We start from the raw sequence: 24,601 nt of genomic DNA, 5'->3' as shown, positions 1-24,601 counted from the left end.
TAATTTTTGTTTTGTTTTTTTATTAATATGATTTTTAATTATTCTATGTATTTTTGGTTACCTTTTTATATTTTCTTGTTGTTAGTCGAGACGAATAGCCTCAAACCCCAAACTTCATTTTTTTTTATATTTGTTTATTTTTATTTGTTTGTATTTTATTTTTAAGTTTTTTGTGTTTTTTCTTTCTTTCTTTTTTCTTTCGTCCTTTTTTTTTCCTCCTCTGTGTGTCGGCGTCTCCCTTCAATTTTCATCGCTAGGTGGCGGTTTGATTTCGTCACATATATGGAATCGCCCTTCTCCCAACACTAGACATAAACATATCGAATCTCCGAAAGTGGACAAAAAAGAAGAACGTAAGTGCTTTATTTTATTTTCACTTATGCCGTTCCTTACTTTTTTTTTTCTTTTATCTTTCGATATGGGATTTTTTTTTCTCTTTTTTATGTTTCTCTTTTCGTTTTGAAAAAGAGAAATATTCTTTTGGGGGGATTTTGTTGCTAGTTTTTATTTTTCTTTCTTATTTTTTTTCTTTTATTTTCTTTTTTCTCGGAATTTCTATTCATTATCTTTATCTTTATATTTTCTTTTTTTTTCTTCCATTTTTTATTAACCATTTTTTATTTTATCCGTTTTAAGTTTTTATTATTTTTTTTTCAATTTGCTTTTTATTATTCCTTGTAAAATTTTTATTTTTTCGATAATATATTTCGTTACTTCCCCCTTTTAAAATTTTAATATCATTTTTAAAATTATTTTTAATTTCTTTTTCAATTTTTTTTTACATTTTTATTTTTTATTTATTTATTTTTTCAATTCTACGTTGATTCATTTTTCTTTTGTTTTCATTTTTCTTCTTTTTTTTCCTTGTTTGCAATTTTTTTCTTTTCTTGGGATATTTAATTATTTTTCTTTAATTTGTTCGTTTTTTTTTTTCAATTTTATCTTTTTTTAAATTATTCCTTATTTTTAATTAATCTTTTATTTTCTTAAAATCTTTCTTTAATTGTCACTTTATACATTTTTTCAGTTTCTTCTTATTTTTATTTCAATTAGGAGTTATTGATATTTTTAATGTTTTTTCTCAATTTATTTTTTATTTTTTATTTCAATTAGCATTTTTTTTATATTTTTACTGTTTTTTTTTCAATTTCTACATTTTTATGCTATTTGCAATTTTTCTTACTTTTTTGTTTTGCTTTTTCTGTTAGTGTCTTTTTTCTTTCAACGTTTTCTACCTTTTTTCCTTTTTCTCCTCTTCTTTTTTATTTCTTTTTTTTCATTTGGTGCTACCAGATCAGGCTGCTTCCTGGCCCAAAACACACCTAAATTGGTGTTATTGTTTGTTACAATCCTTGGCAAAACTCAATCATGTTTTTCTTTTTGCGAAGTTGAAAACAAAAACAAAAATTTTCTTCTACAAATCAACCAAACCAAACACCATGAATAAATATCTGAAAATATAAAGAACTTAAAGCGTAAAATCTTTGTACCAAAAATGACTGATTTTGCATTAAATAACCTGAAAAGGCTTGATATGCCTTAAAATGACACAACCGAAGCAAAATTCTTCTTCTACTCGTTTTTTCGTTTGGTTTTAATTTTCTGACCATGAAAGAAATTTTCCGTTAATCAACATGATTTACCAATGTCCTTAGTTCTAGTAGTAAAATTGTAGCCTTGTCCTGGAAGCAATGTCTTGTAATGTCAGCTTACATCGCAAAGGAAATCAAGACATAAAATAGGAAATAACTCCAACTCGCTTTTTCTTTGTAGCAACAGCATTTATTTTCTCATTGTAACAGCAGTGATGTCACCCATGCCTCTCACGAGATCTCGAATGTTATCATGTTCTGTGCACCACGTCTCTCTTGTAATAGTTGTCTTTCTCTCTTTTATAGTTCTTTTTTAACCGGTGACGTCATTTCGCATGAATTTACATCCGCGCATCCGCGCTATGTTACATAATGCCGGTAATTTGGAGAATAGTTTTATGCTTCAAGCTTTTTTTTATTTATTCAAAGATGTCTTCATAGTGTCTGTTTTGATTGTTTTGTCTTATGACATATCAACCCCTTTCGGTTTATTTAATGCCAAACTCAGTACTTTGGCAAACAGGTTTTTATTTTTCTGATCTAAAAAACGAGTAATTTGCTCTAGATGGAGCCGAACATAAGAGGCCTCGTCACACGAGCTCAACACCAAGTGTGCCATTTTCAGCAAAAACTGAAACAATATCAACGCTTTTTTTTAAGTGCGGAAGATCACTATTGTTGAGATACTCAGTAAAATGGCCACTAGTCATCAAAGATTGAGAAACACGGACATATTCTAACATTTATAGATAACTAGCGGGGGTGCTCGGCGTTGCCTAGGTGTTGGGAGGTGTTAAAGAAAAAAAATATTTTGGTAGGCAGGAACACGAAGCCTTGAGGCGAATGCGGAAAAGAAAGTGGGACACGTTACCGGGACGTGCAGAGAAATGAGAACGGTTGCAATTAAACGCTTAAAAAGGCAGGTGCTTGAACATTACGCCATAGAGAAATGAAATTACAGCGCGAATTTTGTAACATAAACGGCACTCAAATAAAAGATATTTACGACCTCGTTTCGTAAATCGAAGATATTATAATCTAGGGAGTATATAAAAAGTTGTAAGAATTAGTGATCCCCCCCAGAGTGCCCTCCCGGAAAAAAGCCTTTGCCGGACATACAAAAAATACATAAACACACACACAAACACACACACATTTTGGCTTTTATATAATAGAAGAGGTAACAGGATCAAATATTTATACATGTTGTTTGCTTTGCTTGTTTTGTTTTAGAGCATATCAACTCTCAGTAATTTTGGTAAAACATTTTGTGCTTGAATTTTTCTATATCTTCAAATATATGTTCATAATTTTTGGTTTGGTCATTTCGTAGAGGGATTTTGGGGAAGGACTATGCAAAACATGATTGAGTTTAGCAAAGGGAAACGAAAAAACAAATAACATTAATGTTTGGTGGATTTTAGGTATGGAAACCAATATCTTCAGACAACCTGAGCTAGTAACACTAGATCAGCCGAAACTTTGAACATAATTATAGAATTTAGGGTTTTTAAACCAAACTCGGGAACCTGTACGAAATCTTATACTGGGCCATTCGTTAAATCCACAAAAAATAAAAGTTTGCTTCCATTCCGTCAGTCATAATCAGATAGATGCGTAAATTTTTGTTTAGACCCAGTGATCTTTGGCCTATATTAAGGATCGAACCTTTCAACGCCTTTATTACTATAATTTCTACCTGATTGTCATAACTGACCTTATCACCTGTTAAGTCACATGTCCACGGATCGTTTCGAACAAAGAAAAATTCTGATTTATTAGCTTACTACTATATTGGATACTAGCAGGGAAATCCGACGTTGCTCGGGATTCACATCCCCTATATTTTTATTGTCATTGAAATCGGTGAAATCGAACATTTTTAATTCAATCGATTGATTGCCTGCTCTAGGTGATAACCCATCGGGGAGGACAGAGGCGAAGCTTCACTGCACTGACTTAGTCCACAATAGATTGTAGTCTACATATGCGAAGCCTTTTCAGCTTGTGCGGTAATAAAACTTCTCAAATGCACTTAGGTTGTGTAAAGTGTAAACTTTGGTCAAAATCGACTGTTCCTTCTTTCATCGGATTATTTCGATTATCGATTATCGATTATCAATACTTATCGAACCTATTCCGACACAAGACCTATCTAAAGACACTGCCAGGCACAAAGTACTTTCGTGTAAAATTTCATAAAAATCAACCCAGCCGTTTTCGAGTCCATAGGGAACAAATTTACACATATACATAGAAACACGCGCACAAAGTTAATTTTAGATAGATAGATAGATAGATAGATAGATAAAAGGGACTTCGTGTGTGTTCATTCCCTTTGGACTCCTAAACGGTTGAGATGATTTTTATGAAATTCTACACGAACATACTTTATGGCTAGGAGTGGTCTTTTCTGTCGGAATGCCTTTGATAAATATCAAAAATCGTTAATCGATAATTGAGAAATCCGATTAAAGAAAGAACAGATCGATTTTAAACAAAGTTAACACCTTATAAATATCAACATTCAAGAAGTTTTATTACCGCACAAGCAGAAAGGTCTGGCGTATAAAATCAACAGTAGGTTCTTTGATATGACAGGGGTGCGTCCGAAATAAATATTTCAGTTAAGAACACAACTGAATCATGATCCTTGACTTTTTTTTTTTCATTTTAAACTTTAATTCAAGCCATAATATAAAAATATTTTCATAAAATCAACAGTAGGGTCTTTAATAAGACAGGGGCGCGTTCGAAATTAATGATTCTGTTTAGAGCACAATTGAAATATAATTCTTGACTTTTGCATTTAAATTTTAATTCCAGCCGTTATACATAAAAAAATAATTTTATAAAATCAACAGTAGGTTCTCTACAGTGCAATGTAGATTATAGTGTATTGTGGACTAAGTCACTGCAGGAATGCACATAACGTTTCCTCCTAGTGCACCGCAGTGTGTCCCCAATTAGAGCAGGCGATCAATCGATTTGATTTTAAAATGAGTAATTTCATCGATTTTGATGACAATACAAGTATGGTGTGGAACTTTCGTTGATTCTCATTTAATCCCGGGCAACATCGGGCCACCCTGCCAGTATATATATATATATATATATATATATATATATATATATATATATATATGATTTTGTTAATTTCATACGAGTTTAGAGGTCAAACGTTTAGAAATTACAATATATATATATATATATATATATATATATATATATATATATATATATATATTGTAATTTCTAAACGTTTGACCTCTAAACTCGTATGAAATTAACAAAATCATATTAACTTGAACTAAAGTTTTTGGGGTATTTTTACTTGGAGGTCACCACTTATCAAGGCCCAGGAGCCACTCGGAGATAAGGGTTATTGCGTGTACAGTAATCAATGGGATAGTATCGCAGTAATCTTTAGTATTGGAGATTTGATAAAGTGTCTTACTTAAGGGGGCGGTTGATCAGGAATTTGTTTATGTTGGACTTGAAGACATCCAGGTTGGAGTCAGGTGGGAAACAGGCAAACGGAAGAGAGTTCCACAGGCGTTCACTTCTAAGAAAGAAGCTTTGTTCATGGAATCTACGTTTTGATTTAGGCACAGATAAAGAGTGGGGAACATTTTTGACAGTGGTTTTAGCTAGACGGGTGTTTCTCGTGAAAGATTAGCGAGAGGGGGACAGAGATTGAAGCTCAGACGAGCACTTGCCATGGAAGTAACGATAAAATAAAGACAGGCTCGCAACGTTTCTCCTGCCGAAGAGAGGTTGCAGGGAAGAGAAAAGGGCATCCCCCACTAAGCCACGAAGTCTATTTTGTACTCTGTCAAGGCAGGATAAGCTGTTTTTTGCAGCTCCTGCCCAGATGTGGCAACAGTACTCCATCCTTAAACGTGACTTTGCTTTTATATAGATAGAGATCAGCAGTGAGATATCTTCTGGAGCGGTAGAAGGATCCTACCACTTTTCCAGCGACCTTGGCAACTGACTTGATGTACGTGTTCCATTTCAGGTCAGGACTAAAGGTCCCTTTTGCTCGTTAATAACGGGCAAAAGTTATATCATGTTGACTCAAACTTAATGCTTTATGCCAAATTCATGGTTGAATATGGTTAAATTTATATTATTTAATTGGAATTCATTATTGAGATGAGTATTATTTCTTAATTTATTTATTGCGGACTATTCTCATTTTTTAGTTGTTATTTCACGACGTCTCGACCAACTATTCCTCTAGCGTTTGTCAGGTGGTAACCGCGACGGGATAGGAACTCCGAATCTCCTAACTGCATTCTCAGCAATTACTGCCATCCACAGTTGTTGTCGTCTCACGGGGCCCGTGGCGCAGTGAATAGAGATGTTGAGTCTCTACAGTTTCAGGTGAGAATTGTCTGAAGATAGCGGTTTCAATCCTACCCAAAAGCGGCCAAAGTTTTACTGAGCTAAAAACGTGGTGACACGACAACAACTATGGATAGCAGTAATTGCTGAGAATGCAGTTAGGAGATTTGGAGTTCCTATCCCGTCGCGGTTACCACCTGACGAAGGCCAGAGGAATAGTTGGCCGATACGTCGTGAAACAACAACTAAGAAAAGATGAGGAGAATAGTCCGCAATAAATAAATTAATGGTTAAATTTGTGCTTATTCTTGCATTACATACTGATCGCTATTTATCCTAAACCATCATACTATTCGCTTCACATTATCATAACAAATGCCAATACAAAATTTAAGCTAGATCTGGCTAATAGTTCCCCAGAAAAATTGTACATTAAATATGGTACTGTGGTTGCTGATCCATAATAATCACTATTAATATTTAACTGTGCCATCGAACGGACACCATAATACTTAGTTCGCTACACCCGATCATAACAAAAGGTCCATACGAAACTGCAGCCAAATCAGTCCAGTAGTTAACAAGAAACAGTGGAACGAACAGGCAGCAATTCAAAGAGAAATATAACAGAGATTAGTAGTAGTAGTAGTAGTATGAGGAGGAGGAGGAGGAGGAGTAGAAGGAGGAGTAGGAGGAGGAGGAGGGATGGGGAGGAAGAGAAAGGAGAGTAAAAAGAAAAAGAACGACAGAGAGAAGGAGAACGGCAAGAGGGGAAGGAAGAGGGTGTTTAAATTATAAATGAAACAATTTTTTAAGGTGAGAAGATTAACACAAAAAAAAGCATCTCCTCTATTTTTTTTTTAATCAATTAGTGCTTTTTGTTTTCACGGCGAAAAGAAAGAGAGAGAGAGAGAGAGAAAGAAAGGGAGAAAGAAAGAAAGAAAGAAAGAGAGAACGTGAGAGAGAGAGGAGCATGTCCAAGTTAAACGTGCATCTGGCCAAAAAAGAGAGGTTGTTCTTGGGCGGGTTGGAAGAGGTTCTTCGGCAGAAGAGTTCAGACAAAAATGCACAATAAATATAAACGCACCAGAAGCGAACAAACCATTGCCTTTTACGAGCATCCAGTTACTCCCACCCCCACCCCACCCCCTCAAACAGATTTGGCGTCTCCGAATGAAGGTTTTTACTTGGTAAAAATACATAACCACACAAAAATAGACAAACTTATGAGAATTATACGCGATGCCTTCAATAAGTTTCCAAATATTTTGTACACGCATTTAAAATTTTGAAAATTCACTACACGTCTTATGAGATGGCTGACCAATTTTTATGATTTCACGTTCAAATAAACAGCTATATAAGAAGCAAGATGCATCCTACTAAAGTCTCGTTGTCACAGCTTGTGAGTTTCAAAAATGCAATCTGGACGTGAGAACACTTTCAAAGATCGATATGCAATAAAATTCGGTTTTAAACTTGAAAAATGCTACAGAAACGTATGGAATGCTTCAGACTGCTTTTGGACCATCTTACATGAATCGAACATCAGTTTTTGCGTGACAGAAGAGATTAAAGGAAGGCAGGAAGTTTCTGAAGGGTGATGAAATGTTTGGGAAGGAAATAAGAACACCAGAGTTGATTGGCCAAATAAAGAATTTCATAGAAAAGGACCGTCGTGTGTCTATAGAGACAATAAGTACACAGTTTGATGTCAGTGTGGGAACTGTATACACAATTATTTGCGAGGAAGTGAAGATACGGAAGATTTACACGAAGTTTATCCCAATCAGTTTCATTCTTGTCACAAACTGTTTGAACAAGAAGGGAATCAAAACAGTTTCTTCTCCTCCCTATAGTCCTGACCTTACTCCCTGTGACTTTTGGTTATTCCCTAAGCTCAAGGAAAACCTTACAGGCTGTCGTTATGAGACAATTGAGGAGATGAAAGAGGCTGTGACGAGAATCATTGACACGCTCACACAAGAGTACTTCCATCGGGCCTTCCATAAGTTGTTGAAACGGTGCAAGTTCATTAAACCAAAGATGTAGTCAAGCAAGCGCGAAGAAAAAAAATCAGCTGCACAAAAAAAAAAATACGTGTTTGTTTTTTGTTTTTTTTTACATAATTATTAAAATCCAAAACAAGTTGGTTATAATCAAATTAATATTTACAAGTTCTTTTGGCAATATTTGAGTCAATTCCTTTCAACAGTGGGTTACGCGATATCTCTTTTCTTCGTTTAATTGACGTGTGCGGCGAGTAATGGATATGGGAGGGTGGCGAACTTTAGTTGGCGATTTGAAAACGCAAAAACTTCAACCGGACTCTGACTCCAACTTTCTCTAATTGGCAAAAATTTCTTGTGCAACAGCTTTTATGGTCATGGAGGGCGTGTCGGCCGAGAGACGCCAATGATCTCGCCCCCACACCACAACGGGGCCTTCTCTGATTGGTCAGTTGGCCACCACATCCTTGCATAACAATTAGGGATTTCCCCCAAGAATTGCGTAATTCATATATCTGTACACGATTTGGGGGTCAATACTTTGACCCTTTCGGCCATATCCGGCCTTAGACGAAGGCAAAACATAATTTGCTAAACCCGCAATCAGCAATTTATTACAATTTATTAAGTCATCGTTAAATTTTAACTCTTTTTCGTATTTGATATATTAAAATCCATCATCCGCTGTTGTTCAGGACAGCTTACATAACTAAAGCTTCAATTCGGTACCAATTTCAGCTTTTAATGGTGCTATTTTCACCTTCAAAGGTCGGTGATCCTTAATAGGGATCTCCTGGTCATATACGAGTCAATCCTCGGTCACGAACCCAATGTGACCTGCGTGCGCTCGTCCTTCACAGGGGGTTCTTCGCAAGTATCTCCGTGTAGTAGGACCCACCAATCGATTTGGCCGGAATCACTTTCACCTTCGGGTTGATAGGCCGCTGCTTCGTCGATATGTCACACTGGAAATTAATTCATTTCATGCACACAAAAGAAAGACAAACTCGATCATATATATTCTACTAGTTAATTCAAGATAGATATACACAATATATACTTATATACAATTGTTCAATGTTGATTTTGTCCAAATTAGATTAATTACTCTCGGTTTTGTGGTGGTGGCAGTTCGGGAAGAGAGAGCGGTGACGACCCTTAGATTGTATTTGATTTCTCTCAAATCTAATCTCCAACTCTGGCGATTTCAGCCCGGGGACTTGTTTATGTAGTCAGGTGATGGTGTAGGTCGGTCCGCTGCCTAAACCAATCGCCACAAATTACGTTTCCTCAGGGAAATCCCCTATTCCTCGTATGCGCCTGTGATTCTGCAAACCCTCTCAGGTCTGTTTTTCACGATCGAGATCTTAACCCTGTGACCTCTCGGCCTGGTACTGCACTCAGGGGCCAAACAACTCTGGGTCAGCGCTCTTTTGAAACGGAAACGAAATTATATTTCCTTATGTCTCTCAAAGTGACATCAAGTTGTCATTTTTCACCAAACAATAGAATTTATCTTCTTTCAGCAGGGCTGGCTGCCGTTAACCGGGCATACATCAATACTTAACGAATAAAGTAATCAAATCTGCCTAGCATCCTCCAGTGTTTCGGGAACCTTAGCTTTCCCCTAATGGGGAGTCCAGTCGCTTTCTAGGACGGTCACGCCACATTCTGCTCCCCACGTATCTGTGGAAGTTATGACTACCGGTTAGTTGATCAGTTCAGGTGGTAAAACTCACCTAATCTGCTCCAGGCCACAATCTGCCGCCAACTGGCGGAAATTAGACACTGTCGGAACTTTCATTTATTTTTTTGTTGTTGTTCGGTTAGTTCTGTATCCTGAATTCCTTTTCTTTTTGGCCCTGTCGGTGGGGCATTAGAATACGCCGACTGCCCCCCTGCAGAGGGTAAAAGTCCCTCAATGGGGGTCCTGGATATGACCTTAAACTATATCCAGTGGTGAGGCCCCAGCTTGTGGGCTTTGGGGAGTGTGGAGCCACCCTTTAATTACCATTGCTCCCAGGTCCACTCTGACCCGGAGTGGTAGTACCTGTTAGGGTCCCAACTATGGGTTAAATAGAAAATGAGTTGAAAACAACAAATATATTCTATTAAAAATTTTCTTCAACATCTTTGGATTCGGCATTAAATAACCCGAAAAGGGTTGATATGCCGTAAAACAAAAACAACCAACCAACCTTTTCTTTTTATTTGTCTTATTTTCTACTAACTGGGTTTGCCTGTTCGTTATCGATTCGCAATTTAATTTTCATCCATTGTTTAAAATCATTGAAACGAAACTAATACGTTCGAAAAAGAAACAAAAGGTAGTATCTGTTCTGATTCTACTTTAGACGATCTTGTCCTCGATTTGTGACAGGTAAGTTATTTTAGACTGAGGTAATTTTCATTTTTTTGTTTCAAACCAGAGTGTCCTTTTTTAGGGGGGGGGATGAGTTATCACCATCTTAAAATCCGACTCGTCTCCTCTTTGATGCTTTCTTTTTAGTTGTTTATCTTGTTCTTACTTTGCCCGTTCGATATCGATTCGCAATTTAATTATCATTCACTACTTCAAATCATTGAAACGAAAGCAATTTAGATAAACGTACCTTCGCTTTTATAATTATATGATATACTTTTATTTTATATTGTTTATTTATTTATTTGTATTGTTTAGATCATCGAAGTTGTTTGGAAGAAAGGGCGTCGGCCATGAAAATTAATATGGAGGACCCGAACGGTCAGACGTTTTCGCCGGAATGCACAGCCAATGGCAAATATAAAAAGACGCAGTGCTACGACGACCTCTGTTGGTGCGTTGATGAAGACACGGGCAAGAGTATCCATGCCACGACGTCTTTCAACAAATCACTCAGCTGTAATATGAAACCAGACCGAGAAATGAAAGGTAAGCCAGGCTTGACATTGGATTACAAAAGTGTGCAGCCCTCACATACATATATAAATATATTGCATGCCTCTCACGCGCACACATACACATATACATATATTGCATATACTTCACGCACACAAATACACATATACATCTATTGTATATCCTTCACGCACATACATACACATATATATTGCATACCCTTAATGCACACATATACACATATGTTGTATACCTTCACGCACACACATACACATATATATTGTATACCCTTCACAGATACACACATACACGTATATATTGTATACCCTTCACGCATACACATATAGACATATTGTATATCCAATACGCACGCACATACATATATAGATATATTGTATATCCCTCGGGAACACATATACACATATAGATATACTGTATATCCCAGACGTACAAACATACACATATAGATATATTGTTTATACCATACGCACACACATACACATGTAGATATATTGTATATACCCTCCCCTCACGAACACACAGACACACATAGATATATTGTACATCCCCTCACGCACACACATACACACATAGATCTACTGTACTTTTCTCACGTACACACATACACATATAGCTATACTGTATATCCTATACGCACATACATACGCATATACATTGTATATCCCCTCCCGTACACACATGCAAACATATATATATATATATATATATATATATTGTATATCCCATATGCACACACCTACAGACATAAATATCTTGTATATATCTTACGCATATGCATACGCATATAGATATATATGTGTAGGCTTAAAATTGACAGAGTTATTGCGTAGGGAAATGTACACAGACACACACACACACACACACACACTTTCACTTATTTATATATATATATATATATTGCATTATTCATTTAAATTTTAATATTTTACAATACGGTAAATGTATTTTTGTTTATGCATTTAACTATCTCGTCAACTATATATCCAGGTGATTAAATTATTTTAAAATACGAAAATAATACGGTACTTTTAAAATATTGTACATAAAGTTTAGTACTAAGATTGTGAAATATCGCATATAAGTTGTTTTTAAAATACGTTTTAAATATGTTGAAACATTTTAATAGCTCGGCATTTATATAATCAGGTAATTAAATTATTTTAAAATACGAAAATAAAACGGTACTTTTAAAATAGTGTACATAAAGTTCTGTGTTAAGATTGTGAAATATCGCATATAAGTTGTTTTTAAAATACGCTTTAAATATGGTGAGACATTTTAATATCTCTGCATTTATATATTTATGCAACAATTTTTTTTAAAACATTCAATACATTTTAAACATTAAAATAATAGAAAGATGGAATTTAAAAAAGGTATAAAACTTGGAAAACAGTGGTAAAATACGGTATTTTAAAATGTTTAAGTATTTTAGATATTTAGGAATTTAATTTTTTTTTAAATTAAAATACATTTTTAATATATTTTTTAAATAAATTGGGTACTTAAAAATACAATACTGAAAATATGGTACGTAAATTATAAAATATTAGCAGGATATGAAAATTCCACGAAATAATAAATGTATTTAATCAATAAATAAGCTGTTTTTCTGGGTAGCGCAAACAATTGGGTTTTAGGGTAGAAATAACAATAACGCGCAGCAAATGTGACGTTTTTTATGAAAATAGTGTCCATTCTATTTGAAAAATAAAACCGACCAAAAATTAGATAAATTAATAAGTAATGATAAATACTCATGAAGTAATATTGTGCTACATAGTTCAATAAAAATAATAAAATCACATTTTAGCAGACAATGTTCTTTTTTAGCTGCATCTTTCGAATGTTAATTATTTTTACGTAACGTTTCACTGACATGTCCCTGAAAAAAATTCAATATTCCTTTTTTTTTTTTGATAATTTTTGGGGTTTTCCTGATACTTTTTGGTTTTTTTCTTATATTTTTTTTAATTTTTTCTGATACATTTTTTTTTCATTTTTTTTTTTTTTGTACTTTTTGTTTTTTCTTATACATTTTTTTGTTTTTCTGATACTTTTGACCCCGACACTTTTTTCTCCTGGTACTTTTTTTTCGGTACTTTTTGGTTCTTTTTCCGATATTTTTTGTGTTTTTTTCCCCGATACTTTTTGTTGTTCTTTTTTTTCGATACTTTTTGGGGTTTTCTTCCGATACTTTTTTGGGGGGATGGGTAAATTTAATTTCCCAACGAGAACAGTTTTACCCCACATTTAGGACCCCTTGTAAACAACAGATAATTCCGATACTTTATTTTTTGTATGGGTAAATTTAATTCCCCAAAGAGAACAGTTTTAACCCACATTTATGTAAAAGTTAAGATCAACGGATAATGTTAAGATCAACAGATAAAGTTAAGATCAACGGATAATGTTAAGATCAACAGATAATGTTAAGATAAACAGATAATGTTAAGATTAAGAGATAAAGTTAAGATCACCGGATAATGTTAAGATCAACAGATACTGTTAAGATCAGCAGATAATGTTAAGATCAACAGATAATGTTAAGATCAAGACATAAAGTTAAGATCACCGGATAATGTTAAGATCACCGGATAATGTTAAGATCAACAGATAATGTTAAGATCAACAGATACTGTTAAGATCAACAGATACTGTTAAGATCAACAGATAATGTTAAGATCAACAGATACTGTTAAGATCAACAGATAATGTTAAGATCAACAGATAATGTTAAGATCACCGGATAATGTTAAGATCAACAGATAATGTTAAGATCAACAGATAATGTTAAGATCAACAGATACTGTTAAGATCAACAGATAATGTTAAGATCAACAGATAATGTTAAGATCAACAGATAATATTAAGATCAACAGATACTGTTAAGATCAACAGATAATGTTAAGATCAGCAGTTAATGCTACTAAACCTCATGACTACAATTCTTATGATTTTGATCAAAATTCATTGCATGATTTTTTTATGAATATTTTGGAGATGAGGATTTATAATTACTTTTTGTATTATTTGGATTATTATGGTCTTTTCTGCGGTTAACGTTTTCTTTTGCTTTCTTTCTTTTTTTTTAAGGTCGTTATTCAAGTTCATTTTCTGGCACAAAAAAAAACATGCAATTAACCTATTTGGGGGCGACTATGCGCGTTTTCTCTTAGTTCATTATTCTCTTCTTTTTCTTTTTTTTCATTGTCTTACCTATGGCAGTTTCTTGGTCCATTCTCCTATAAAAGAAATCAGAAAAAAAATCAAAGTCAATATTTTTACTTCATTAGTTAATCTCCTTGATCTTGGTGCTCAGAGTGCTTTCTTCCACTTCGGTGGCTTCGAAATCTGAATCTACTTTGGTTGGGGTCATCTCGGCTTCAGATGAGTTTTCACCAGAGCCCCTTTCCTTCCCCACCGGTGCAGGCAACCTTGAGGCGTTTCTTACTGGCAAGCCTTCCACATCGCCGCCACCAACATTGCAATCAGAACGGTTATCATGTTTTTCAAACTTCCGACCATTTTACCCTATGAAAGCTGACTCATGAGTCATTAACGTCCTTTCTTTCTAAATTAGTCTGCGATTCTCTCAAATTTTACTATGTATTTTCTTTGACATTTTCCTTCCTTAACGTTTCTGGCAATTCGAGTCTTTGGTCGACATGTCTTCAGACCACAGGTCTGGCTTCTTTCAACCTTTCTTGGGTGTCTCCAGACGGGTGGGTACACAGCCAATATTAGTATACTATTGTCCAATGGGATTCTACCTCCAAGTTTTTTAGTCCATACTCAGAGTTCTCTTTTCCGGACTCACAGACAACAGTTACCAGATTCGCCTTTTTAAAGCAAAATTTCGCGAGTTTGGCCTTTTCTGAATCAGTTTGGCCTTCAGATGTTGCATTTAGCTTCTTTTTTTTTTTTTTTCAAAGCGTAACATAAAGATCACGTAAGGAAATAACTAGCAGAATAGTATATAGATATTCGAAAACGAGGCTATATTAAAAGGGAGATCACTTACATATTCTTATCTAGGTTTGCCAGATTGGCTTTTTATGGCCAAGTTTCACGAATTTAGCTTTTGGAAACTGTTTTGGGTTTTTTTTGCAAAATGTAACGTACGAACTAACTATGGACGGAACGGGCAGAATATTATATAGATGATATGTAAATTGTTTTAAAATACATTATTTTTAAGTGTTTATGCATTTACATACTGTAGCATCCAAAACGAAGGGACACAATTTTAAAACCTAATATTTGTTAGAAATAACAACTGTGAAAAGCTGAAATTTTGACAGCTGGTAGTCGTTATCATCCATAATAACATACTAAAATTTGAATCAGTTGCAAAGGATAGAAAAAGAATTATAACAATTATTTATTTATTTTCAAAATAGGAATGTCCAAAAGTAAGGGACAGAATTGAGAAAAACAATGTAAACAGTATGCTATATTCAAATATTTTGATTTCCTCTAAAGAATAAGTCTTACAAAAAAAATTACCTCTGCTGTCTTTACGAAATTACTCATACAATTTTGGTCTAAACATTTGAAATTTTACATAAATGTATATTCACACATAGGGCAAGTATGAATAGTACAAAGGGTTCGAGCAAAGGCGGACAGAAATGCAAGTAGTGAATAAGGTTGGTGTTGAGAGTAATAGTAAATTAATAGCAAATAATTTGGGGTTTGAGATTAATAGTGAATTAAGAATAATTAAGTTTAGAATTTAGAGTAATAGTAAATAAGTAGCCAATAATTTTGGGTTTAATATTAATAATGAATTATAAGTAAATAAGTTTGGAGTTAAGAAAAAAATAAATTAATAGCAAATAATTTTGGGTTTGAGATTAATAGTGAATTAAAAGTAAATATGTTTAGTGTCGAGAAAATAGTAAATTAATAGCAAATAATTTTGGGTTTGAGATTAATAGTGAATTAAGAGTAAATAAGTTTAGAGCTTAGAGTAGTAGTAAATAAGTAGCAAATAATTTTAGGTTTAAGATTATTAGTGAAATATCAATAAATAAATTTGGATTTGAGAACAATAGCAAATTAATAGCAAATAATTTTGGGTTCGATAATAATAGTGAATTATAATAAATAAGTTTGGAGTTGAAAAAATAGTAAATTAATAGCCAATAATTGTGGGTTTGAGATTAATAGTTAATTTATCTATCTCTCTATCTCTATCTATCTATCGATAAAAGTGAAAATGTCTGTGTGTGCGTGCGCGCGCGTGTGTGTGTGTGTGTGTGTGTGTGTGTGTGTGTGTGTGTACATACGTTTGGAATTTAGAGTAATAGTAAATTAATAGCAAATAATTTTGGATTTGAGATTAATAGTTAATTATTAGAAAACCGTTTGGAGTTCAGAACAATAGTAAATAAGTAGCAAATAAGTTTCGGTTTGAGGATAATAGTGAATTAATATTAAATAAGTTTTGTAGTTCATAACAATAGTAAATTAGTAGCAAATAATTTGGGGTTTGAGATTAATCGTGAATTAATAGTAAATAGGTTTTGAGATGAGAGTAATTATAAATTAATAGCAAATAATTTTGGGTTTAAGATTGATAATGAATTAATAGTAAATAGGTTTGGATTTAAGAGTAATAGTAAATTTGTATCGAATAATTTTGGGTTTGAGATTAATAGTGAATTATTCGTAAATAAGTTTGGAGTTGCGAACAATAGTAAATTAATAGAAAATAATTTTGGGTGGCGATTATCAATGAATTAATAGTAAGTAAGTTTGGATTTAAGCATAAATAATAGTAAATTAGTAACAAATAATTTTGGGTTTAAGATTAATAGTGAATTAATCTATTATATCTATTAAAGGAATATTGTCTGTGTGTGTGTGTGTGTGTGTGTGTGTGTGTGTGTGTGTGTGTGTGTGTGTGTGTGTGTGTGTGTACATTTCCTTCGCAAAGTCCTCCGTCAATTTTTGGTCTAAACACTAGAAATTTTAAAAGTAGGTTACCTGTACATGACTACAAAATTTTAATGTATATATACATATATATATATATATATATATATATATATATATATATATATATAAAGTTATTAACAGTACATAAGGCCCGAGCAAAGCCGAGCTGAACTGCTAGTGTATTATAAAAATACGCTACTTAAAATATGGTATTCTAAAATACGATTAAAAAACAATATATTTACTCCGTTATTTTATATACATATATATATATATATATATATATATATATATATATATATATATATATATATATATATATATATATATATATGTTTTTCATTTTTTTATATGTCATGTTTTGGTATAGGTTGTCCTCGGAGCCAGAAGCGAAGATTTCTTGTTGATTTAATGGGCGAACTGAAGGCCGAATTGCGAGGTCAAACTAATGGAACCGACACTGTGTAAGTATTAAACGGTAATGAAAATTACCCCTCTGTGATGATAGAGTTGAATGTTTATGGAAATGGGCATAAAATCTTAAAATCTACGTTCTCTCTAGAATTTTTTTACATTTGGATGAATATATATATATATATATATATATATATATATATATATATATATATATATATATATATATATATATATATATATATATATATATATATATATATATATATATACAGGGTGTCCCAAAAGAAGCTGATGGTTAAAAAACCTCATAACTTTCTTAATTTTTTATATTTTTATTTTATTTTTTAGATCTTTTTATTTTATTTTTTAGATCGTCTAGAGTAACACTTCCAAAGTCATCATGAGTCGTTACACTACCGAGGAGCGGATATTTATCGTAAAGTATTTTCGGTTGAATGAGTCAATATCAGAAATTCAAAGAGAATTTCGACGAAACTTCAACACAATACATTCCCCTACTCTTAATGCAATAAAAGCTATCGTGGCTCGATTTCATGACCAAGGGTCGGTATGTGACCTCCCTAAATCTGGTAGACCTCGTACAGCAAGAAGTGATGAGAATCGTCAGAGATTAGCAGAGAGTGTGGCCGAGGATCCATCCATATCAGTAAGAAGGAGATCAAGTCAAATTGGTGTCTCTCGATCATCTCTTCACAGAAGAAGAGGAAAAATTTTCATATTAAATTCAATTGGTGCAAGAGCTTCAGCCAAGGACAATGAACCATGCCCTGCAGAGAGCACAATAATATGAAAATGAAAATGGTTGACATTTGAGTAACATCATTTTTCATAACTAAAGTATTCATTAAGTATTAATTATAAAAAACTACATATATATATATATATATATATATTAAGTATTAATTAAGTATTAAATATAAAAAAACTATATATATATATATATATATATATATATATATATATATATTAGTGTTGGGTCAATTAATCGGAATCGGAATCGGGAATCGAAAAAATCGAAAAGTCTTGGAGTACCGGTATCGGAATCGGAAAAATTTATGCCTATTTTCCGATGCCAACAACGATTCTGTTAATTAGGTAATTTATTTGATCTTCTTTAAAGACAAATATTCTGCCGCTGATAGTAATACTAAAATAGTGAATATCTTTCGATTTCAACCTATAATCGAGAATTTAATAAGGAATCTGTAATTGTATCGGAATCGGTAAACATACTGGAATCGTCACATCCCTTATATGTATATATAATTATCTATTAAGTATTAAGTATTCACTTAATTACCCTCAAGGGTAAGGAATAATGTTGAAATGTTAATCTCCTCCAATAAGTCAGGAGTACCCTGGTTGGGTATAAAAATAACCATGAACAAACACTCCATATTTTCTCGTGTGGGCAACTGAAGCGGTCTTCAATAAACCAGCCCTTACTTCCGGTTGATGAGTAATCCCTGAGAAGGTGCTCCTTCGAGCACGGTGTCGGACAATTCCCTATTTCGATAAAAATAGGGAGAGAGAGGGGCTTCTTGTTTAATTTAACTCCGAATAGTGTCACGATGTAACTCTTCGTTGGATATACATTTTTATCAGTCAAGTCAATTTTGCAAAGAAAATTTCACACTATATAAAGGTGATAAGAAGACCTGACGTTGGCCTGGATTAAATGATGATCAACGAATATTTCACATTTCCATATTTTTGTCATCGAAATCTATGAAATTGCCCATTTTTCGATCAAATCGATTGATTGTCTGCTCTAGTTGGGCACCTATCGCGGTGCACCAGGAGATTGCTTCACATACTTGTCCGCGGTGACTTGTCCACAGGACATTGTAGTCTGCATTACACTGTAGAGAACATACTATTGATTTTATATAAGTATTTTTATATATAATGACTGGAATTAAGGTTTAAAATGCAAAAGTCAAGTATCATGTTTTAATTGTGTTCTAAACAGAAACATTCATTTCGGACGCTGTCCTGTCATATCTAAAAACTTACTGTTGATTTAATATGCTTGGCCTTACTCCTTGTGCGGTGATAATGGTTAGAATTTAAGTTTGAAATGAAAAGGCCAAATACCAATTGTGCTTTAGACAGAAACATTTATTTCCAATGCGCCCTAGAACTTACTGTTGATTTTATACGTCGAGCCTTTCAGCTTGTGTGGTAATAAAGCTTCTAAATTTCACTTGTGATGTGCGGCTGTGTAAGGCTTTGGGCAAAATTGTCTGTTCCCGCTTTCATTGAATTAATCGATTATCGGTTATCGATTATCGATACTTATATAGTTATATCAAAGATATTCCGATACAAAACCTAAGAACATTACCAGACACATAAAGTAACATCGTGTGAAATTTCTATAAAAATCGACCCAACCGTTTTCGAATCCATAGGGAACAATCTCACACACACAAAGTTCTTTTTACATCATCGTAGATATTTTATAAAAACGAGAACTCATTCGCTGCGTAGCTTTTGTTTAACCTGAACCCTAATCCTAACCTTTATGCTCATCATCTTGTCATAGAGGTTTCACAGGTTATCTTAATCATCTCTCGCCATCTTGCTATATCCTGAATCACACCTGGTTGCAAAAATAACTCAATCCCAAAACTAAACTATATTTTAAAGTACATTGTTCAACAAAAAAGCTATGATATGAAATATTTGATATTCACTTTATAAATAAGTACGCAGGTGTTGGGAAAATTTGATTATTGCACAACCTAATAAACGCTAAGTATTAAAGTGGGTATGTTGACTGGTGGCAAATTAGATAGTGCATCAAGCGAAAGCTTAAAATTTATCAATGTGTTGTTAACGTGAAAACATGAGGTTCTGATAAAGAATGGACGTGGCGTCATATATTTGAAGGCGGAGGAATTCGTGTTGAGAATATTTTATTCCTAGACACGGATTGTGAATTTTATTAACGGAACCATGTGTGGTATTAGAAGTGGGGTTGTATAAAGGGATGCAACTATATCCGTAGTTTAAATATGCACTTCTCCCTGGCATTTCCTTCTAATTTCACAAAAATGGGAAAGGACAGAATCACTAATTGTCGCCGAGGACTAGAATAATTCGAAATTGCATTCTTAGTATCGAGTGCACTGAGGACTGAATCTTCATCTCCAGGAGAAAAAGTGTTGCCATTAGAAGCATCTTGAAATGAAAAATATAGAATAAACAGATAAACTGTTTTAGAACACGCTTTTAGATGCAAATAACAGAATTTTTTCTTTTCTTTTTTTTTTTTTTTTTTTTGGTTTGTCGAATTAATTTCGGATTTAAGTATGGGTTTTTTTACTTTTACTTCCGAGGAAAAAACGTAGGCCAACAAAACTTAAGAACTCTTTCTCTGATAAGGGATTTTTTTAAACTTCGAAATTAATTAGATAAAAAAGAAAATTCTGCTTCTAAAAGCGTGTTCTAAAACAGTTTATCTGTTTATTCTATATATGCCCATTTCAAGATGATTCTACTAGCAGACACGTTTTCAATTACAAGTATAAAGATTTTCTCTAAACTAAATGTCTATATTTTTCTTCTTCTTCTTCTTCTTCTTTTCCGTCTAGTGATGGTGCCAGGACAGCTGAAGATTTGATAGCGGATCTGGAGCCAAGCATTGTGGTCAAATGGAAAATGGATTCCTTGGATGTCAATAAGAACGGCGTAAGTAACATTTCACTATCTGAGAAAAATCAGGTTCTAATAATACTAAAGTAGCAATTTTATATGAAGGGTCAAATGCTACTCGAGGATGAAGGTTATATGACTGTCAGGTGGGTGGAGTTTCGCTTGATACTCTCTCTGTCGGAAATGTTGTTTTATCGGCTTACGGTTTTCACTAGTCGGAAAAGTTAATTTCTTTATTCTTTTGTGACCCCTTGTCTGAAACGGTTCCTGTTTTCCAACACATCTGAACAATATATACGAATAAATAGCAACTAGATATGCCCCCGTTAATATTTTGTTTACTAAGGTGTAATGGATTATCAAAACGCAAAGGCTATTCGAGGATAAAAGTGAAGACTGCTAAATAAAAAATGTATGTATATTGAACTTGAAATCAACCATGTTGTAGGCAGTTAAGAAGCAGCTCCGCGGTTTTGTGTTCCAAACTTTGTTCATGGAATTTGTGCTTAGTTTTGGGCATAGATAGAGAGTAGAGGAGATTGTCAACAGTAGTTGCAGCTAAACAAGTGTTTGCTGTGAATGTTTTGAAGGCATGACTATAGATTGAAACTTTATCTATTTTAAAGTGAATTTAGTTTTACGTGGGTGTCATCACTTATCAAGGCCCGAAGGACACTCGAGGATAAAGGTTAATTAATATAATGTGGTAGTGTAGTAATCACTAATGGTGTAAATTGGGTAGAATTTTACTATTTATGTGAAAGACTCAACACAAACTTATTAACATTAGATTTGAAGGCTGCCATGTTGTATTCCACTGGGATGCAGACCAGTGGAACAGTGTTCTAAAGGAGATCAATTCTGGGAAAGAAGCTTTGTTCATGGAATCTGCGTTTAGATTTAAGCATAGATAGAGTGGGGGAAATCATATATAGTGGTTGTAGCTAGTCGAGGGTTTTTGTGAAAGTTTGGCAAGGAGGGATCATAGATTGGAGTTCAGTCGAGTACTTGCCATGAATATAGTGATAGAGCAGAGGCATATTCGCGGAGTCTCTTCTGTGAGAAAGAGGTTGCAGTGAAGTGAAAATGGCATCACATAATACGTTTCAAACCCGGTTTTGAACTCTATTAAGGTAAAATAGGGCACGCCGAGCAGCCCCAGTCCAGATGTGGCAATAATAGTCCATTTTAGGACGTACATGGCTCTTATACTGATAGAGGATTGCATCGGCAATTAGATACCTGCTGGAGCAGTAGGGTGATCCAATCATTTTTTCCAGCCTTCTTGGCGACAGATTTGATAATCGAATTTCGTACTATCCACTAAAACAGTACAAAACTCAATCAATACATTAAAGAAATAGCAGTCAAATAAATTCCGTTTAATTTTAGATAGATAGATAGATAGAGAGAGAGAGAGAGAAAGAGAGAAAGAGAGATGGTGGTTGTCGCTAGATGAGTTTTTGTTCTGAATGTTTTATAGGGGAGATGCAAGATTAAAGCTAAGTCAATCAGCTGCCATAAAAATGACGATTGAGTAGAGAAAGACTAGCAAATTTTCTTCTATGAGAAAGAGGTAGTAGGGAGGAGGAAAATTCATCATCCCACTAGATTTCGATGTAAAAATTGGATAAGTATGTTTCATTTTGATAAAAAAAACGTGCATCATTACGTAGAAATCGCAGAAATATTGATAAGGAGTTCGAGAATTTGAGCATAATCCTGCTTATTTACCGAAATGTATTTAAATAAATTTCATTTAGGATTCGTTAGTATTTTCTATTTCTAAAAATAGTTAAGATCGCTGATATTTCGAAATGTATCACCGTGATTATACCATATATAGGCAAATAAGATAGTAAATTAATAATATAAACTAACACGAGAAATATATATTATTTCTCTTTTTTCGTTAATGCTATAATATCATACCTGTTTTTTTTTCATATATATATATATATTTATATATATATATTTATATATATATATTTATATATATATATATATTTATATATATATTTATATATATATTCATATATATATATATATTTATATATATATATATATATATATATATATATATATATATAGTAGTAAGTTGCTAGTAACAGAATATATAAATATATAAATATATATGTTGTAAAAATGTGTAGTAATAAATACTACTAAATAGTATAGGTATATATAGCAATATTATATATAAAAATCATTAGTAATATATAGCGTAGCAATAATATTTAGTAATAAAAATAAAAAATGGCATATATGTAGCTATAATACGTAGTAAAAATAGTACCAAATAATATATAAATATAAATGGCGATTAAGCTACACTGAATATTCCACGTTTCATCCACTCTAGGGTTCTTCAGGCTGAAGCCATCTAGAGTATATATATATATATATATATATATATATATATATATATATATATATATATATATACTCTAGGATTATTCAGTCTGAAGAATCCTAGAGTGGATGAAACGCGGAATATTCAGTGTAGCTTAATCGCCATATATATTTCATAAATTACTAACTAGCTCTACCTACGTATTGAGCACTTTTGAAGTAAATACTTAAAGTTTACGCATAAATTTATACTTTTGTATATATATTTTATGCGAGTAAATGAAGTAGTTATATATATACATATATTTAATCAACAAATATAAATTTAAATAGATCTGATATTTCTTCTGGATAACGCAAAAATTAGTTTTTGTGGACAGAAAACACACAGTAAGTAGGAGTTTATTAACTCATAGAGTCCATTGTGTTTTAAATAAAGAACTGGCCAAAATGAAATAAATTAATAAGTACTAATAAATACTTAGAAAGTAATATTGTGCTACATAGTTCAATACAAATAATAAAATCACATTGTTATAGACAATCTTGATTTTACTCCTTCGATCTAGCCCCTCTTGGCAGCAAATTTGTTTTTTTTTGTCTTGTTTCTTTTGAATGTTCCTTTCTTTTACATAACGTTTCGCTGACTTCTTTCTCCGTCGAAATTACTACGAGTTCCATATTTTCAATATTACAACGAGGATCATATATTATTATAATGATATTTGAAAACGAGGCCCCATCAAAGAGAGGTCACTCGCATATTCTTGTCCAGGCTTGCCAGACTGACCTTTTCAAAGCAAAATTTCGAGAATTTGGCCTTCAACAATTGTATTTGGCCTTTTTTTATTCACAGCGTAACGTACGGACTAACTAGAAAAGGAAAAAGCAGAATATTATATAGATTTTTTTTTAAAAAAAAGGCCTTAATCCAAAACAATGACATTTCATGAAAACGTAATCTCGTTTTTAGTAAGACGTCATGTGATTTCATAATCTGTATCATATTCCTCTTAATCTGTTTATCTTTCCGTTCTACTTCTTCCACGGAAACTACTGGACCGATCTGCCTGAAATTATGTATGCACTTTTGGTATGATAAGGTGCAGCGAACTAATTATTATGGTATCCCTTCGATGTAGAGTTAGGAATTAATAGATATTAGTCACTACCAATCGTTAAAAAAAAAGAATGATTTTCAGATCGCCAAGATCACCGCATCGAAGCACACGTAAAAATATCTGCCCTGTTCCCTTTTCAACGTTATTACAAAGAAGCTTTTTTCAACTAACACCAGATTGCAAAGTACACCATACCGACGTCGAGCCGACAAAAAAGAATCGTCGTCAACTGAA

The 24,601-nt window shown here is 33.2% G+C and overlaps 1 protein-coding gene across 6 annotated transcripts in view; it reads left to right on the top strand.

Annotated features, from left to right (window-relative positions):
• Nucleotides 1-24,601, top strand: part of LOC145255813 (SPARC-related modular calcium-binding protein 1-like) — a 369,590-nt gene that overhangs the window by 327,441 nt on the left and 17,548 nt on the right. For 4 of the 6 annotated variants that reach the window (XM_080114514.1, XM_080114513.1, XM_080114517.1 and 1 more), the window contains 4 exons: nucleotides 258-353; nucleotides 10,632-10,862; nucleotides 17,167-17,260; nucleotides 20,834-20,930. In XM_080114514.1, the coding sequence (XP_079970640.1) occupies nucleotides 258-353; nucleotides 10,632-10,862; nucleotides 17,167-17,260; nucleotides 20,834-20,930 (518 nt within the window). The remainder of the gene's footprint in view (nucleotides 1-257; nucleotides 354-10,631; nucleotides 10,863-17,166; nucleotides 17,261-20,833; nucleotides 20,931-24,601) is intronic. The other 2 variants (XM_080114516.1, XM_080114515.1) reach the window with 1 other exon arrangement.

The sequence above is a fragment of the Euprymna scolopes genome, chromosome 31 (genome assembly GCF_053919585.1).
Source record: "Euprymna scolopes isolate OS-2025 chromosome 31, ASM5391958v1, whole genome shotgun sequence".
Lineage (NCBI taxonomy): Eukaryota > Metazoa > Mollusca > Cephalopoda > Sepiida > Sepiolidae > Euprymna > Euprymna scolopes.
The sequence above is the reverse complement of the archived record's forward strand: the minus strand, read 5'-3'. Positions and strand labels throughout refer to the sequence as shown.